A 20,079-nucleotide genomic window follows, 5' to 3' on the forward strand; every position below is an offset into this window, starting at 1 on the left:
TCTGCTGCTGAAAAGTAGTGTCAAAAACTTCTCAGACCTCTTCTGCATGTTTCAAAGAGTAGGGCATATCGTTATTATTTTAATAAAGTGACATGAGACTAGATATTGTCTTAGATTTTGGATATCATAATATTTTTTAATATTTTTTCCTGGTTTTAAAGGGACGGTTCACACCAAAATCGATAGCGTTCGGCATTTGATGCTCAAAGTGCCAAAAGAGATACATCTGAAGATCTCAACAGCAGTATCTTTTTCCAGGAATCATGCTCCAGTTACTCAATATAATACGCAGAACTTGTTGTGAGCAGTTTTATGAAGGAAATTTTTTTACCACCTTACAAAAGGTGATACTATTACAGCAAAGCTGAGGACGCCATTAATGTTTTTGGGCTGTCATCAGCCTGTCGTCCATGAGTAGATGCACGTCTCTGTCTGTGTGGGGATTCCAGTGATGGGTGTAGTTTGACAGAAAGAAAATAGTTCCTTCATTAAACTGCGCATAACAAGGTCTGTGAATTATCTTTAGTGACCAGGTCATGATTTTTGGAAAGAGACATTTCTGTTGAGTTTTTCAAATGTAATTTTTTGGCTCTCTGAGCACCACAAGCCGAGTGCCAACTAGTTCTAATATATTTGAGAGAGGGCAAAAATCTCTATGGGTGATATCTGCAGATCACAGCGAAACAATTTAGATAAATAGCACTACAAGTAAGAGGAAAAATATGTGTTTTTTATTTGGGGGGGGGGACTGTCCCTTTAAAGGCAGCAATACAGCAAAGTAAAGCTGTTTTATTACTTGCCCTAATTCACTTAGTCCACATTACTGATGATTATTTATCAAATATTTTGTGAAAGCACCAACGGCCAACCCTACAATGATTTTTGCGATGTCGATATTGACAAAAATATCCCAACATTTTATTTTCTTCATATTGCCCAACCTAACCAAAGAGTACAAAAAATAAACAGAGTCATCCGAACTGCAATCATCTGTGGAGTGTTTGCAGCATGCAGTGAGCTTACTTAGTCATATTATGATAAAATGGTGAATAACTGGAATGTGATCCAATGTGCTTAGTATACAAAATAGGAGAAGACGTAGCTTATTTTGTCTGAATAGTTTGAGATGAAGCTGTTTCTGCTGTAAAACCTCTCTACCACTGGAAACCATTAACGGACGTTGATTCAGTCTGATCACAGCTGCTGCTCTTCATGCAAACTATAAACTTTTTACGGCCTTCGTTCAAACCTACAGGGGGTGAGTGTAGGTTTTTGAGTATCACATTAAAGCTGTCACACATTCTGCACAATTACACTTTATTAACCACACACACCACGAGCGCAGCAGTGCCTTCAACCTTTACTGTCATTCTGGGTTTTCATACAAAACCTCAGCTCCAGTTCCTTTTGATTTTTTTTTTTTTTTGCTGGACTGACAGCTGCTGGCTGCCAAAGTCAGGTGAAGGTTGCACTGTAGTTGTGGAGAGGATACAATTGAAAGGAGCTTATTCTGAGTCAAATTCGAATTTTACAGACGCTAATGTGACACTGTGCTGCGTTCATTAAGGTTTATTAGCATGGAAATTCTAGACTTGACTCAAGAAAGCAGATTTGACACTTTGCAGTATTCTGCTGCAGGTGCATACAAAGCAATTTAGAGTATTTATTCCAGCTTGTGCCTTGACTGATCTATCATGACAACAAAAAATCTCAGTACTGAGAAATATGTGGCAAGGTGGGAATACATATTAATGTTGACACACCATGTACATTATACTCACATACTTACTCTTTTTTTTTACATTTTAAATTAAAGCCAGATTTGTCTTCTTTATTTTTTAAACTAGTACTGTATTAAGTTATTATCTTTTATATAAACAGTGTCACATTTTGTTATACAAATAAATAAATTCATAATTTCTGGAAACAAGGTCATTCTATTTCAAGAAAAAAAAGTAGTTACTTTATGAGAAAAAAAAGATACTTGCCATTTAAACCATGACATTTAAGACATGTCATGTGACTTTCCAGCCTTTATCTGCGACTTTTTTCTCGTAAATTTCAGAGTTTAATCACGTAATTTTACGACTTTTGTAAAACTGTGCAGTTTTATTCCTATCAAACTGCAACTCAATTCTCATTATATTATGTCTTTATTCTCAAAATCAAATTTTGATCGCAAATTGGTTAAAATTCATCTTAGTGAGCACTTTTAACAGCTTTTCCGAGATGATCCATCCACCTGACAGGTTTGGTCTATCAAGATACTGATTTAACAGCATCATTACGACTAAACATGCACCCTAAAATGTGCAGTGTGATCACACAACACAACTCCACAGATCTAAAAGAGAGCGTGCCGTTGTCATGCTGACTGCAGGAATGTCCTCCAAAGCTGTTGCCCTTGAAATGAATGTTTATTTCTCTACCATAAACTGTCGTGTCTGTGAATTTGGCAGTACATCCAACCAGCCTCAAGCAGCCCCTTAAAAAAATGTTTAAAATATTTATAAAATACTTATTGCAAAAAAACACAAACAACCACAACAACAAAACCAGAGACACATCTGGTTTTATTTAAAACTCTGAGATGCAATTTAAAATAACTATTTAGAACCCAACATGTGCAAAGTCCTCCCTAACAAAGATAATGTTTTTGGCCTGCCACCTTGCAGGATTTCATTTTGCTCATTGCCTTGTATTTCTTTCTGACATTGTTTCCTTGTGCATTTGTTCCCTCTGTGGAATGATAATTAGCAAATCCTCTTGAAGCACTGATGTTTATGAAGAACCATAAACAAACAGAGAGCAGCAGAGACAGTTTCCGCATAGAGTTGGGGTAAACTCCTACTTTTTTTAACCTGTCGCTCGCACTGATATGATGTCAGATTATCACCATGACCTCATGCAGACTTGCAGGCTTCTCCACATTCCTGCTCTCTTGGGTAATGACTATATATAGAAAAACTTATATGGTGTCATCTCATCTCTGGAGTCAAATTGAAGGATTATGTAGTGTTTGTGTTGCCTAGCAAAATTCAGCAACAACCATGCAAAACGTGCTGTTATAATGCTTTTTGTCACTTAAATTCCTTGTCCAGCGCGATGCTTTTATTTATTCAGCGGCTCAAATCCCACATTTGAACTTTCCACTTCCATAACTCCCCTCTGTTGTTATTTTTCCTCTCAACAGGATTTAAGAGTCAAGCTGGAGCATGAGAGAGAAAAACGGTACGTTTGAACCTCTGTATTGTTGTTTCTACTCCTCTGTCCAAGCCTTAACTCCTCAGTTCGGATCTTTCTTGTTATGCTTTGCCATGCCTGGGATTTTGGTGTCTAGTGGAAATCACACTTACATGCCAGCAGAGCAGCATAAAGAGAGGGAAAATTCCTGCTTTGACATTTAGCCACGGCCTTGTGTTTTCAGGCTCGGACGGGCCGTTTGAGAAGGGAAAAGAAACAGATAGAGGGCCCGTGAGAGGGAGTGAGTGAAAAGACAGTGTCCAGTCTTCCAGGCACACCCCAAATTAATACTTCATCGTCTGTGTTTTCTTGTGCTTCACCCTGCAGCCATCTGTCCTCCCTCACACCACCAGCCTCAGAGTTACTCAACAGGCAGAGCATGGTTACACTAACTCTGTCTGGAGACGGTCTTACGAGCAGTTTTTCCCACCGAGGTGCCTTACAGTTTGTTTACCATGTTGGAGCACTTTGAAAGCGAAGGCGCCCAGTATAAATAACAGATCTTTTGAAACTGGAGAGGCTTTATTTGGTGCTAGTCTGCGCTGCGATTGCAGCTTCCATGTATGGATGCTGTGTGAGTCTCTCAGGTCCTTGTCTGGCCTTTAGCTTTGCATCCTGGTTGAGGTCCAAGTTCACAGACAGACTTTGTCCCCTCGTTCAACAACCCACAGAGCCTGAACTCCAAACAACTCCTTAGGGGGGAAATGACAAACACAGAGTGCACTGGTACAGCGGGGGAAAAAAAAAAACGAGGTTCAGAGGGAGACTGACCAGAACCAGACCAGAAGAAAGAGTAACTGCCTTGATTCATCAGAATATAGACCAGGGAAGCAGGCATTGGTTCAGTGAGGCTGCGATTAGAAAACCACAGGCTCTCAGGAGTGAGAAAGAGAAGGGAAACGGCACCCTCCTCCAGCAGTATACGGCTTCACATTGGGCCTCTCCGCTTTTTCACAGCTCTAATTGGCGACTGTTGAGTTAGAGACAAGTTATTCATGTTCCTGTCTCTCTGTGCTTCTGCCTCCCTCTGTTTCTCTGTCTCGCGGTCTTCTTCCCTTTCTCAAGAGCTCCCCTCACCGCGCCGCTCTCTGGGAACAGACAGACGACAGCTCACCCTGGAAGACTCCATTCACTGATTTCAAAACATTTTTTTTAATTCTCTCTGTGTGATTTCACACTCCTCTCCTCTTTTTGTCGTGTTGTTAGTTCGCTTTTTTCATGTTGTGCTTGTCTGAGCTCTGACTGCTTTCACTTTGATTTGCAGAAGGGCCTGTTTTGGAAATCAGAGGGATATCCTGAGTTTCCGTCGACCGATAATGGTTTTTCAGGGCAGATACTGATAACAATTATTAGTACTTAATGAGACCGATAACCGATATTTGGAATCAGTATGCATTTACAATAAAAATTAAAATCTTTCTATCAATATCTAGAATTTGGAATATATCAAACTCCAATACAAAACTTTGTTTAAATTCCTTTAAACACATCCTTTACGTTAAAATTCCTCCCATGCTGACACTTTCTTTGCACTTTTTAATTAATTATTAAAACTACATTTAATAGGAAATAAAATAAATAAAACAAAATAGGAAAAAAAACAAGAATTTAAAAAATAATAATTTTATAGTCCACACACAAAACACAATCAGTACTACAACAGAAATCCCATAAAAACCGAATGAAAGGTTTTTTAACTTGAGCTACTAAGCAGAAAAACCTGAACTTGATTATGGAGGCGCTTCCGACAAAGTTCCCAAGAACACTCTGAGAACACAGAGGTGAACTTTTATTGTGTGTTTATTCAAAAAAACTGTATGATCATAATCCAAGTTTCAGCACTGGTGTGAATTACGTGTTCTATCTGAGCACAGCACTTGAGGAGTCCCTGAGTCAGGATAACCATGTTGTCCGTCCACAGTGGAATCTAATTGGACGGTCTCTCTTTTCATTGGCAAGCGCTGAAGGTTTGGGGCAGGAAATAGGAGCTGTGTCTCTCTCTTCCCCCTGGCTCTGCCTCAGGGTCTTCTGCCAGAGAGTGAAGGAACAGAGCCAGACCTGTTTTTTTTTTTCTGGTGCGATTGTGTCCACGAGAGAAAGGCTAAGAGAAAGCGAGAGTGTGCTGATACGTGTGAAAGCATTCGTTTTCACTCTGCGAATCTGTGTGTCCACATGCTCGCACAGAGGAAGGAAAGCCATATCTTTTGGAGCAGCATCCTCGCAACCCCCTCCTCCCCCGTCCACATCCCTCCAGCTCTTTATCAGACACATCATCGGCGAGTATAAACAGAGACGGAGAGCGTTTAGCTGTGCTGCTGCTCGCCTCTGATCTGCAGGCCTCCCTTTTCCCAGAATGCTCTCCTCAAATGAGGGAACCAATGAGCAGTCATTAAGATAGGCAGAGCTTTGGCCTCTGATGAGGAAATGATGGGATAAAAACAAGTCCTTTTATCAGGATACTATAAAGAGATAGTGGGCTGCGGATTCTTCAAAAGCAGAGAGTGAGGGGAGACGGATAGAAGAGAGAGGAGAAGAAATGCCGGGGAGAATCTCTTTCTCTTTCTTTCCTTTTATTTTGTCAGGCTGTCTCCTTTATTTTCTCTCTCGCAGTCTGTAAATATCTCCACGTCTCTGTATCTGTCACTCTTTAAAAGAGGAGGGAAAGACACACATCCTGCTGCTTTTGCTGCCGCTCCAGATTTTTTCCCCTTTCCTCTCAGGAAGTTTCCCATCTGCCTTTGTGCTGGTTTAGTGGAGAGGCCCAGTGGTGTTGAAACAGTGGCCGATGCACACACTGATTGGGAAGCACACTCATGCATGTAGAGTTTTACAAACACGCACGCATCCATATATACACTCACTACAAACACTCACTGATAAGCTCGGACAGACCGAGTGGGCACTCTCAGTGATACACGTAGGCGTACAGTAGATAAGACATTCATATACATCAGCGGGGGTCACTCCGGCACTCTCTGTTTGCATTGCATTGATTAATGCCCCTTTGGCATCAGCTCGCTCCTCTCCTTGACACACATGACCTGCCCATTTTTCCTCTTTTTACCACAGAAACAGTCATAAAAGAGATAAGAAAAATATTCTCATGTGGTCATACAATCCAGACACACGTTCAAAAACCAGTAAAGAATTGATCTTTTCTTCAATTCCTCTTTTTCTCTTATGTGTGATGTGTCATGTGAAAAAAAATGGGACAAACTTGTAAACTATGAGCATCCAGCTGCCAGTCAGACGCTAATTTTGCACCTTTGAGTGATGAATTTCACAGCTATACATGTCACTAGCTTTTTCTTCTGACCTCTGACCTCACCAGTGTTCTCTATTTCCCAGAATCATCCCGTTCCAGAGGCCGCTGAAGATCAAGGAGCTGCTGCAGAAAGTGACCGAGGCCTTTGGTCAGCAGTTGGACATGTTCTTCATGGAAAAAGAGGTACACAAACAACGAGAGGACATGTGGTTAAGATCCTTTGCAGCTGTTATGAGTCTGACTAAGAATGTCACAAGCATTTAGAAAACACAAAATATTAGTATCTTGAGAGCTGAGAAAAAGTGCTTGAGATTAATGAGGCTTTAAAGGGGGCCTATGATATTTTAATTATTTTCTGTCATATATGTTGTGTTAGTGTCGGATCTTCATATTAAATGTAGGCAAACTTTCAAAAAAGTACATAAAAGTAATAACTGTTAGTAAAAATGTTTAAAATGAGCATAATAGGTCCCCTTTAACATGACAACATCTGTATGCGTCATGTATGCACTGATGCATTTACATGCCACCATGCTGGAACAATGGAGAATTAAAGGTCATGTGATGTATGTTTTCTTGTCCTTTTAGCTGCTGCTGCCCCTGAAGACCCAGGAGGACCTGGATCAGGCGGTGCTGACGTTGAGCTGCAGCTCTGGGGCCAACGGGCTGCTCAGGATACTGCTAAAGAACCCTAAGAACAACCATGTGAGTTTCTAACAACATAAATTCAGAAATGATCATTGGAGAAACTTAAAGGCGCAAAGTAAAGAAGTGATGTAGCAATGTGTAAATAGTAACCATGACAACCATGTTGGGAACAGCTGCGGGTTAGTCACATGCTTAAAGTTAATGTGAACTCGGCTGCATGAAGTCACTCTCTTTTTAAAACTATGTAACCTTTAAATGAATTCAACGGCATCAGAGCTACTGTGTGCAGAACACAGTAACTTAGAGACAAACTTCCCCCCACTGATACGATGATGTAACTGAACAATGATGTAATGCCGTCCCAAATTCCTCTCCTCATTCTCTTTCTCTGCTCGCTCCACTTCCTGTGGACTCTTACTTTGTAGTACCTACAGGTGAACAGCAGGGACAAACAGAGCGAGATGAGGTCATCGCGGTCACTGGGAGATCTGAAGGGCTCCCTGCTCAAGGGCTCCGAGAGGGTGCGCAAACACTCGACAGGTGAGCTGGCACGTAGAAACACACATGAGAATGAAAAGTCGATGGACCAATCAGAATGCCATTACAGCCTTAACAGAGCTGTTAAGATGTAATTTCTCTCAGAAAAGCAAAAAAAAAAAAAAAAAAAGTGACCCAAATCCTGCTGATGCCTTGATTTCTTGTCCACCTGCTAAGGCGTCACGGGTGGCTTGTCAGTGTCAATTTACAACACAGAGTGACGCCAAAGTCATAGGAATGTCAATGGCAAGATGAGGGACATGCTTTGTCAGAATGGACAAATGCAAATTGGAGGTAAAAGTGACAACATTAACAGCCGGAGAAATGTCAGGCCAAAGCAAGGACAAGTGTCTGCTCTCATACCAAGCAGCTCTCCGTCTGCATCATCACCTTGATTAGTTTGTACTTTGATTCTGAAGATGTTATGTTGGGAGTGCTGATCCTTGGATTTTAAAGGCATAATGTGGGATATGTGCCTATTCACTTCCTTTCTGTGAGTTAGAAAAGACGATCTTAATGAGTACTTTACCTTAAAAAAAGTCTATTTGCATTTCAGTAACTGATCCTGTTTTATACTGAATTCCTGAAGAAAGCTTAGTTTTTCCCGCTTGCCTCCATGGTGAACCAAGAATCCAAAAACTGTGAATATTCTTGACGAATTGAAGTAAATTGGATCCACATTTAACAACATTAACACTATATTAGAACATCAGTTTACAAACTCTTACACATCTCATCAGTCCACCTGTATACTCAGTCCTTCCAAAACACGCAGCTTTTTCACTAAAACCTTACTATGTAAAATACTCAAGCATGCAAATAGTGTGTATGTGTGTACAGGTGCGCTACTTGTTTGTGCATTAGACTCAGAAGTGTTTTAAATAGTAATATTTTAGCAAAAATGCATATATACACTGTCCTCTACTTTGCTTTAGTTCATTAAGACTATTTTTGGATATAACAGCACTTTCATCAAGAAATCAGCTCAACACAGGTTGAGTAATTGATATGCAAATATTCATTTTGTGGGTGAAGTATTCCTTAAACCACTTCCAGATGTGTCCGTTAAATAAGAAGCTGTGAGCAGGAGCCAGTTAGCTTAGCTTACCATAAAGACTTGAGCTAGCTTGGCTCTCCAAGAGTAACAACAAATTAACAACGTATTGCTGCCAAAAAAATTGACTGCCAGCACCTCTAAAGATCATAAATTAATAATTTATAGTACATCTTAACCCGTTGAAACCTGAGCAGTTGGGCCTGATTTCCGTCAAAAAGAGAAGTGACACAAAAATTAGCAAGAATTTAGTGAAACTTATAAGTAAATTACCTGAAACAAAAAAGTGAAATAAGGAAATGACCTGAAAAAAAGTGTATTAAAATTTTGATAATTCTGAAACATGATTTTAAATTTGTTATTATGATAATTAAAAATGTAGTTTTCCCTTTTTTTTCTTTTTCCCCAGACCCTAGCTTTGTAAAAAATAATTTTCTAAATGTACTTATTTCTTGCAGTTTGTGGAACATTTCTTACTGCCTTGTGTTTTCCTTTTTTCCCATGTTTTTAAAAGAAATGGTACCAATATGCTCAGGGTTCAAACGTTTAAATACTTGTTAAAGACGTCTGAAAGCAGTACAGGAAAGGTGATGTCGCTTCAGGCTTCAAAGGGTTAATCTGATCAAAACACAGTTTTCAGACTGTCTACTTGACCGATTAGTTTAGCTAATTGGGTTCTGGCTGTATCTTTAAACTTTACAGATTATTTTAACAGATATGAGAGTGGTGTCAGTCTTCTCATCTGACTCTTGGTAAGAAAGCAAAAATGTTAAACTTTTCCCCTTAGACAGACAAAGGTCCTATTCTTGTCATGTCACACTCTGTGACCAGATAACACAGTTTCACTCCAGTTCTGCTGTCCCTCCTGGCTCGTTTGGTAACACAGCGTGAAGGTTTATTTTGCTCTGTGAAATACTGAGCTCTCCCCCGTCTCTCATGTCTGAATCTTTTTACTCATATCAAGTATATCCAGAAAGGTCAATGTTGCAGTCACATCTCTCAACTTCAGACACACGCAGAAACAACCTGCACTCCTTTGCATTTTCGCATAGCAGCTGAATGCGGTTTATGATGGCTGTCGGCGCCAATCTTTCTCACATAGCCCCAATAACATCAGCGCCGTCACCGTCCCGAGTCATATAAATTGTATAGAATTACCCCGCTCTCTATCAATTCCCCCGACGGCTGCGAGTCAGAGCGGCTGAGAGATGGAAGTGGAGGGAGCGGTGGCAGATGAGAGGTGACAGGAGAGCCGTCACAGTGGATGGTTGAGTGAAGATGTGATGTGAGCCCGGGTACCTCAATGACGTATAGTAGCGGGGGGAGAGCAGAGGATGGAAAGAGGGGACAGAGGCAGAAAGAAACTGAAGAAAAAGGGGTCAAAAATAGACTGTTTACTGGTATTTTAACCATTTCTGTATATCTTGGCACCTATTGGCCTTTGTGCACTTTTTCAGTATTCCTGTCAGCTCAGACTTTCAGTGGGTCCTCGCACATTGTCAAGGACGAGTGCTCAGTCTCCGCTGCAGCTCAGCCGGGGGAGCGTTTGTCACAGTAATTGAGGTTAGAGGTGGCAGCAGTGTGGTTTAGTAAATCACTTCTCATACTCCTGGCACTGTTGAACTTGTGCCCATGAATAACACGGTGACGCCGTTTTCTCCCCTCTGCCCTCGCTTTCATCTCTTCATCATCTTCTCCTTGTGCTGCCTCCGTCCCATTTCATCCCTAATGTCTCCTTTTGTTCTCTGATTTTACATTTCATTTTGCACTTCATTCTTCAAATTCCCTCTCTTTTACTGTCGCTGCTTCAGGTTCCTTGCACACAGGGCGGACGTCCCCGCCTCCTGGCAGCGTCCCCGAGGAGCAGCAGCAGATTGCCCGCCAGGGCTCCTACACCAGCATCCACAGTGAAGGGGAGTTCATCCCTGAGACCCAGGACCAGAATGTAAGAACATGTATTGAGGAAAAACCTTCATTATCATACCAGGTTCTGGATAAATGTGTGGTCTAATGGAAAAATACTATGTAAAATAGGGGTCGACAAATTACCTACCTAGCTGATTATCGAGGCTGATATTTGCCGACTATCTGTATCAGCGTTATTATTTTATTCATGCATTTTTAATTTAAAATTTTCACTGAACTTCATAAAAATTGTTGCAGTGAACGGGCTATATACGATGTTGAAAGTTTCAGTTTTGATTAACCTAAACATTTGCTAAAGGCATTTAAACAAAGTTTTGTGTTGGAGTTTGTTATATTCCAAATTCTAAATTGTGACAGAAATATTTTTAAATTTTTATTGTAAATGCATATTGGTTCCAAATATCGGCTATCGGTGTCATTATTTACTAATAATTGGTATCAGCCCTGAAAAACCAATGTTGGTCAACCCCTAAAATGTAAAATTTTCATGTAGTCGATGTTTTTTATATACTGAACAGAAACTTGCTAACACACCCACACTGGCTGGCTATGTGAACATGCGCTAGCGTAGCATTCATAATCTCATAAAGTCCAGATGGAAGGGCATTTCAAACATATCTAGCTTCAGTATTGCAGATTGGATATAATGAATGAGGGTGTGTAATTAAACTGAGCCCCCGACAGTTTACACTGGCATAAGCAGACATCATTTTTAGTTTTACAGGAAGAAAAAAATGATTAGATGTTTATTTAAAAATATGTAGAAATTGGTTTTTATTTATTTTTTGCATATATGTTAAATAGGTGTAACCCAGACTTTAAGATTTTGGCAAGTAACCCGAGTAAACAAAGAAAAATACCCTTTGATGATTTTAATGAAATAGAGTTCAGACTCCCTCGCCTCTGTTGGACTGATTTGTTTACATCTACCTTTTCTGTTATTTTAAACTGGGAGATCTCAAGAGAGTCATGCTTGTCATGGCCACTTAGCAAACAGCAAAAACAGAAAAATAGTCATTCATTTTTAAACATCTTTGGCCAAGTGGGTATGAATATAACTGTTTTTTAGATCTCACAACATGCTGAAAGTGGAGGATTCCCAAGTAATGCACAGGAGCAACAGTGACTTCATAACCCTCTACTTTTAGATGAATTTAAAGATTTTGCTACAACTTGGGTCTAATGTTTTGAGCTCTTTACTTAGTTATGGAAATTCTGCTCTGCTAAATTGTAAAGCACCTTTGCCTCTGCCTTGTTGATTATTTTTAAAAGGGAAACCTCAAGATTGTCATGCCTGATAGGGCCACTTATTAAAGAAAATAAGCCATTCATTTTTAAACATTTTCTGCTTAATGAGTATCATTTACATCACTGTTACATGGTTTAAAGAACAAGTTTACTGTTCTTAAAACCAGACCATGTTAAATTGTTATTTCCTGTAATATATTATCATGAGCAGCACAACAAATTGGGCAATAGTTTCCTCCAAGACCATGATAAATCATCTTTTTAGGAGACAGGAAGCTCCCAGGATACTGGTTCTTGGAAGAAACAGATTTCCTTGGTTATTGTGTGAAATCATTTAACATTTTGTGCATGACAAATATAGAGAGGTTCAATTTTTAGTACATTTATCAATGTTTACTCTTTCAGCATACATGGAGATGTAGAATAGTGTTTTCTTATGGATAGTAGCTCTTTAAGTGGCAGTATTGTACATGAGTGCATAAGATACTATTGAGAATTGTTTTTAATAAAGCTGCGTGTAACATTTATATACAGCTTTTTAGGAGACCTATGAGACATGCAATGCTCATGCCCCTTCATGAGTCTTACATTGCACAGCAGTTACACACTCTCCTCTATCTGCTCTGCTTTATATTCTCCCCCACATGATTGCATGCTCTCTGACCCTGGATTCCCCCGTTTTATTATATCTGTCAGATGCTGGATCCCTTCGGGAGTGCAGACAACTCACTGTCGAGCAGCTGTCAATCAATAGATCAAGCACTGGACAGGTGAGTCATCATGCAGCGTGTGAGTTATGACCTTTGTCTGTGTGGATTTATGGTGTGCACATTGCATTGCAGCAGTATTTGCAGAGATATGAGACTCGCTACGTTCATGCTTGTTAAGTTGCGATCTTGTATGTTGCAAACAGTCAGAAGCAACCAGAAGCTCGCAGTGAAGTTTGTAAACGGCGTTTAAGGCCGGCAGCGCTCCCTGACCCTGCCTGTGCTGGGAGGAATCAGGTCACGTTGCTGTTGCCATGGCAACAAAACTCTTATCTGGACGCCTGGATTCCTCTGTTATCACGAGAGAGAGAGAGAGAGAGACAGACTGAGTGGGAGACGTGAAACAAGAACATGCTGGATGAGAGGGAAAAACTGAGCCAGAAAATGAAAAGTGGTGAAAGAGTGAAGTGGAAGAGGAGAGGGGGGGGTGGGGGGGGGGGGCACTGAAGAGTGAAAAGACTCAATGTGAATCAAAGGGAAACGAAAAGTGAGCAAGAGTGAGGTTGAGAGAGAGAGAGAGCGTAGGACGGAAACAGCTCTACCTGCACGAGGCTTATCTGGGCTCCAGGCTGCAGAACAATGGCAGGAAACGAGTGCATGGAACTTTTCCCTGCGAGCGGGCATGCGTGCCCCTTATCCAGGGTCTCGTGGCCCCACGCCGCCCTACGGTCAACAGAGACGTCACTCTCTGTCGGGTCGTTGGGGCAGGGCTGGTCTCAGACGGACCAGGGAGGGGGGGCTGAATGTACAGCGATATTTAAAGGTTTGTTGTATAGGATTCAGACGGATATATTGGTAGAAATGGAATGTAGTATAATAAGTATAAGTATGTTTTCTTTTGTGTATAATCACCCGAAAATAACAATCTTTGTGTTTTTGTTACCTTGCTCTAAACAGGGCCATTTGTGTTTTCGTGTTTTTATGTTTTTGCATCAGTCACACTTGTAGGAAGCCTCTCTGCGATGAGCAGCATCGGAAATCAACTGGTTTTTTTTTTATGTAAAACTGCTTTATTCAGTGTCTTTAGCAGTTTAAATCACGTGATCAGTGGATTAAGGGATAAAGAGACCGTAGAGACAGTACAAAAAAGGGCTTCCCCCTGAAAGTTGGAGACCCCCCACACCCAAGATTACTTGATTTGATAGATATTTATTTTTAACATGTAAAACAAACAACATAAAAAAACCAAAATGACAATATCAGAAATGGGTAATACAAAAACTAAATGAATAGATTTGAATTAAGAAATAGTAAGTATAAGCTTAGAGCTTAAAACCCAGGGAAGGAGAGGCATTGCGCTTTAAGGCTTCAAAATACAGATCACAGCAACTTAGTAGGACACAGTCTCTGGCTTTTGTTTGATATCGAGTGTTTGCAAAAGATGTTGTGTACAATCTGTCGTTAGCGCAGTTAGCTTGTTTACTATATTACATGAATGCCACATGGAACATCCTGCAAACTTTAAAACTTGATATGGGATATGTTCATGTTGAATGGCCAAATGTGACGTAGATCTGACACGGGTACAGCCCCCAAAAAAAACCTGAATGATGAACACTGAAGGAGTTCTAACCAGGAGCAGTTTCAGCTGGTTGTAATCTGCAATTCTCACCACTAGACACCACCAAATCTCCCTAAATCTTACACAGTGGAAGTTTAATGATAGGAAGTTAGTTTTACTACCTTTTCAGCAATTTAGCAACACTTTTACTGTCTTATTGGTGATGCAGAGAGGTTCCCAGCTTATCTTTTTCTATTTCAGCACATTGTTATTTAACGTCAATTGCAACTGAAAGCTCAGTAGTTTGAACGCAAAAGTCATTGAGGCATTTTGTGCCGCTTTACAGCCTGAAGTTTCACACCAGCAGCTGGAGCCAGACTCTGTTTGAAGATAAGGGGAAATTATAGACTGAAATAGCAAACCATTTTTTAAACTTATTCCCCCACTGTTCTCTTGTCATTTCAGTCCTCCTTTCTCGCAGAACAACCGTGACAATAATTACCTGAACCTCAACTATGAATACAAAGGTAAGAGAAGTTTAAAAAACTGCCTCTCTGCTGTTGAGCTCAAAGGCTGCAAAAAAAAAGAAGAAAAAAAGATAAAGAGAGGTGCAAAAAGCTCTTTCATTATTCGAAAGTTTTGTCTGTTCTTAGTTCTGTGGTAATTATAGCCACACAATCAGTTTCACAGAAAAAGAACTAAAGCTCCTGATTATCTGAAAATCCCTCCTCCCCTTTGCAAATACCCTCCTGAGATTACTAATGAGGAGGGAGATGATATTATTTGATGGTTTTATCTGGGAGTAAATACATAAAATGAGGAATTGTGGCGGTATTTAATATCTCGGTTGTATTTCTTGTGTCTCAGGAGGTGATGAAGGGAGTGTGATAGCATCATAACTCTTCCTGCTTTATCTTCCACACAGTCTCCTCTGTATACCCTTTGTCCATCTAATTTGTCTCCCATCTTTGTCTGCCTTTTTTTCAGACTCCAGTTCCTAATAGACATCACTGCTTTCCTGTCTTTTCATGATCACTTCCCTTCTCTGTCCCAGCGCCTCTTGATGCACCCCCCTCGTCTAGTCCTTGTCCCTCGGCTCCCTGTCTGTCCCCTTTCCTTCAGAACGCAGATCAAATAGAGCAGGATGACAGATAACGCCACACTAATCCTCATGAACAGACGAAACCACAGCAGCTCTCCCAATCTGGTCATTTCTTTCTCTCCTGCACCACCCCCGTGCTGTAAATTAAAAAGGGGAGTGCTGCACATTGTGTACACAGACTGGGAGTACGGGGGCTTCTTCGCATAGCTGCAGCAGTACTTTAAGACTCACTTGGGCACGCATGCATGCACGTGCCTGTGCACACACGCATGCACGCTCTGTCCCTCCCAGATGTAAAAGCTGTGTGGCCCTTCCTGCTGAGGGCTACGGTATTTGTTTACCATTCCCTGTGAGTAGATTTTTCCTCTCCATCCCGCGCTGCCAAACACAAAAAATAACTCCCATCTCCATGGGATACGGCCACAAAAACAGCGCGAGGGGAGGCAGTCATCTAACAGAACAGCTGCTTTCAATTGCAAGCGGCTCCGCTGCTCTCCATTCAGTGTGTGTGTGTGTGTGAGAGAGAGAGAGAGTGTCAGCACTCGCCTGCGTCAGCAGTGCTCCCCACCTGCCTTTAGTTACTGCTCCACTGGGTTCAGAGCTAAGGCTAAGCTAGCACACATGAGCTGTTTCTCTCTTGGCTGCAGCGAGGCGATACAACAGCTCAGCGCGGTGTGTGAAAAGCTGTCTTCCATCCCGCTGCTTCTGAACTTTGATTTGACATGCCGAGATGAGCAGTGTCTGTCAGATGTGATCAGCTGAAACTCTGTCATCCTTATTAGGCATCAGTGTGTTTATGTGCGATTATCTCCATGCAGTTAAACCTGCATTCCTGAACTTGAGACCTGAATAAAGTAAAGCTGTAAAGTGAGTCGTCCTGTAACTGTAAGACGAGAATTCAGTCGTTGTCGAAGCTTTGATTACTTCCTAACTGACAGCTCTGCCTCCTTGCTCCGTCCTCAGGTCGCCATGGTAAAGGAGGGACTTTCCCTCGCCAGTTCCAGTTGCCCAATCGCAGCAAGGATTATGGAGACCGTAAGAAACCAGCTTTGCAAGAGCAATAACAACACCACTATTATTGCACAGATGAAACAAATATGCTGCCATGTCTACAGGAAAACACAAACAGATTCACATGCTACCACAAGAAACTCCCATCTGATCAGATTTTTTAAAGGGGAACACAGCCTAAATTGAGAAAGTTAAATATTTGTGGATATGAGCGACTCTCTCTTAAACCAAGAAATCAGAGAAGAAAGTCTCAAACTTGTGATGTCATCAAGTAGAAACGCTTGAGCTGCTCCATAAACAATGAATAAGAGCCAGATTTTGTGGACCCACAAAATGTTTGTCTTCTTTTTTTATATCCAAATGAGATTTATTTTATTATTGTGCTCCTGGCTAGCAATTTTTGGTTCTAAAAATGTTCTGAGAACGGTACAACCAATGCAGGGTTTTAGTAACGTTTTCAGCTGCAAGTTTTCTTTTAGTTCCCAGAACGTTCTTCCTTTTTTTTTTTTTTAATTGTTAACATGTTACATTACATTTTCATAAAAATGGTCTGTAATCTCAGTCCTCAATAACATGTTCAGAATGTTTAAAAAAAAAGTTGTTCTCATGTCACATTTTGTGAACGTTTTATAAAAAACATTCTTTGATCTGTCACCTCTCAACATCAACAAAACATCCTCAGAGTGTTGCAGTTATAACGTTACGTCTCAGTCAGCAATTTAACCTTATTTGAAATCGTAAACATCCTTAAAACGTTCTTTTAACATTAGGTTAAAATGTTTTCCTCGAAACATTATTGCAACTTGAAGGAAACTTTTGCCAGTGTTGGGGGAATGTTTCCTGTTAGCAAGGTAAGAAAATATAACCATTCACACAAAACAAAATAAAACTAAACTTGAAGGGGCCCCTGCAGTAACTCAGAGGACCCCCAAGGGATTGTGGTCCGACTGTTGAAGGCCCAGGCCCTATGACATCACAGGTTCAAGTTTTAACACTCTAGTTTTTGGATTTCGAGGACAGATGTTCATGTTTACTAATCTGTTTGGACTGCCCCAGATTATAACAATGATATATGAATTCTGAAAATGGGTGGAGTTCCCCTTTAATTTAAGATGCATATTATAGAAGATTATTCTTTCCAGTGCCTCCTCCTCACACTTTTATCACTTTTTTTCACTGATTATCTGTATTCTTTTGCTCTCTGGGTACGTTTGTCACATGAATTGCTGGCTTGCTGTTCCAGGCAGCTGCTAGTAATTGCTTACTCAGAGGCTAACCTTGGCTAGCAATGATTTACGTTTCCCTGCGGTGAACCCAAACTTGTATAAAAACACAGCGCCCTGCTTCCTGTCTGAGGGGAAGTGGGACGGAGTGGCGAGAGGCACTATGCTCTGGCCGGCCTTAAGTCTCAGCCAAGAGCTCACTTTATGTACAACACCTGTAAAGGAACTGTGTGAAAACAGTGTAGAAATCACAGTACAAACAAAACATGCAGCGGCCTGTGTGTGTGTGTGTGTGTGTGTGTGTGTGTGTGTGTGTGTGTCAAGTCATTAAAATGTCTATTTTTTTAATATATATTTGTTTTCAGGTCGTAGGACACTTCCGCGCAGCTTCATGCCACAGGAGAACCTGTTTCAGCTGGTTCCCTCCAGTCGCACGCGCAGTTATAATGGAGACAGTACGCTGCAGTACAGCGACCTGCGCTCACTGGGCCGCACCGCTGACAAAAGCTGCCAGCGTGGAACAGCCAAGTGTAAGTAGTGTCCTTAAAAAACGGAAAATTTCACCCAAAACATATAAACAGTCTTAAAAAAACTGCATTTCTGGGCCTTTGTTGTTGATTAGTGTTGTGTTTGTCTGGTTCCTGTGGAAAATGAGACAAATAAACTCTCAGAGGGGAGTGGAGAAAGTTCAGACTTGTTTTAAGATTAGTAAAGTAGGGTTCAGTATCAAAACTCTGTGCTAATTGCTTTAGTGCTATAAATTTTGTAATGTATATATACGTCCATATGTCCATGGTATTTATGGAGTCATAACCATGAACGAGTGGGCTTCAAAACACAACTTTTCCTCCGAGAAAAAGACATTTGGTGTTAATCAAAAATTGTCACTTACTGAAAGCTGGCACTGATTGGTTTTTTACTTGTCATAAAAAATGACAATTTAAAACTTTTTTTTAGTTCTTGTACCAAAGATTGTTTTCAAATTAACTTTAATTTAAGCACTTTGACTTCTTTTGTGATTTTAAAATACAACATTAGAAAACTCGACTTAATTATTTCATTTATTTATTCATCCAAAAATAAGGCCTTAATTGTTAAAATGTCTACATCAATCTGTCAAAAGTCTTAAAAAAAGTTTAAAAAAAAAAAAGATAGGATTTTATTTATTGTTTTTTTCTGATGTTGCATTGTGAAATCTCAAAATAATTTGTTATAACTAACTAACTATTTATTTTATTTCAATTTTTAACTAAATGGAAAATTTTGTTTTCCATGCACTCCACTTTTTTTTTTTTCAACATTTTAGGAAGATTATCAAACTTTTTAACTTGACCAAAAAAGTTGAGTTTGCGTTACCATAAACATTTGGACAAAAATTTCCCCAACCCAAAGAGACTGATGTATGATCATGTTTTTTTTCTTCTTAAATTTTTGTTATTGTAAAATAGGTCTTACATTTAATTCAGAGAGGCATTTAAAAGTCCTAAAAAGCCTTAAATTTAACCTAAGCTGTAGGACCCCTGTGGTCAGGGTTAGTAAAAGTGATGTACAGTAATAATGTACGTCACAGCAGGCACAACTCGCCTCTCATCATCCATCCACAGACTCATTCATCTCATCTGTCCTCGTCCTGTTGCTCAGAAATTGTCTTTGTCATAAGCTCAGCAGTCTGTGGTTGACGTGTCAGTCTCTAGTGTGCTTCTCACCCACATGAGACCAAACTGTCTAACCCTGGCCACAAAGCAGCCTCTTAACACCAAAACAAAGCCTCAGAGTCTGGGCCTGTGAGGAGGAGAGTTGTTGAGATGCTCTCTCTACTCGGCTGAGCATGCTTTGACTCAGATATCAGGGGTTTCCCCATCTGAGAGGGTCTGCGGTGGGAATTATTCAACGACTCTGTGGTGGCTTTTTGACGTCTGGTCTCGGTGTGGTTGCTGTGCGAGTTACAGTCGGGCCTCTGAGGTGGATTTTGGTGCATGCTTGAGTGTTTTCTCAAATCAGTTTATCACGACAGATCCGTCTGCCTCTGGGGGCTTAGCAACCAAACGAATTATGGGTGGGTTTTCATCATGTGGTGTCTTGTTTCTGCAGCGCCACGGGCGCCAGTCAACTGGCGACAAGGAAAGCTCCTGGGGCGCGGGGCGTTTGGGGAGGTCTACCTCTGTTACGACGCCGACACAGGGCGCGAGCTGGCCGCCAAGCAGGTGCCCTTTGATACCGACTGTCAAGAAACCAGCAAGGTGAGACAAAACACCGAACACCTGTTTGGATTAGCTACAATCTGCATGTATTTTAGGGCATAAAACAGAGATTTTGTGATTCAAGATTAAAGGGATAGTTCAGAATCTACTGTTATGAATGGGGTCAGCCACAAAAACATATTTTAGCCACCTAAAAAAGTCCCACCTAGAAAGAATGTATACCAATTTAAGTGTATGTTATATTGAGAGTATTTTCACTGCTTTACCTAAATGTCAGACAGTGATTTCCAACGGTAATATTGCTCTTTTCAAAGCCAGATTCCATTGAGAAAACCAACAATTAACCCTTTGAA

The 20,079-nt window shown here is 40.6% G+C and overlaps 1 protein-coding gene across 1 annotated transcript in view; it reads left to right on the plus strand.

Annotated features, from left to right (window-relative positions):
- map3k22 (mitogen-activated protein kinase kinase kinase 22) overlaps positions 1–20,079 on the plus strand; it is a 52,533-nt gene that overhangs the window by 24,764 nt on the left and 7,690 nt on the right. Inside the window, exons 5-14 of the mRNA XM_042510172.2 lie at positions 3,194–3,231; positions 6,592–6,691; positions 7,097–7,213; positions 7,582–7,696; positions 10,559–10,692; positions 12,618–12,691; positions 14,655–14,716; positions 16,255–16,326; positions 17,891–18,055; positions 19,617–19,765. Coding sequence (XP_042366106.2) covers positions 3,194–3,231; positions 6,592–6,691; positions 7,097–7,213; positions 7,582–7,696; positions 10,559–10,692; positions 12,618–12,691; positions 14,655–14,716; positions 16,255–16,326; positions 17,891–18,055; positions 19,617–19,765 — 1,026 coding nt within the window. The remainder of the gene's footprint in view (positions 1–3,193; positions 3,232–6,591; positions 6,692–7,096; positions 7,214–7,581; positions 7,697–10,558; positions 10,693–12,617; positions 12,692–14,654; positions 14,717–16,254; positions 16,327–17,890; positions 18,056–19,616; positions 19,766–20,079) is intronic.

The sequence above is a fragment of the Plectropomus leopardus genome, chromosome 21 (assembly GCF_026936395.1).
Source record: "Plectropomus leopardus strain MGB_pleo_1.0 chromosome 21, ASM2693639v1, whole genome shotgun sequence".
NCBI lineage: Eukaryota > Metazoa > Chordata > Actinopteri > Perciformes > Serranidae > Plectropomus > Plectropomus leopardus.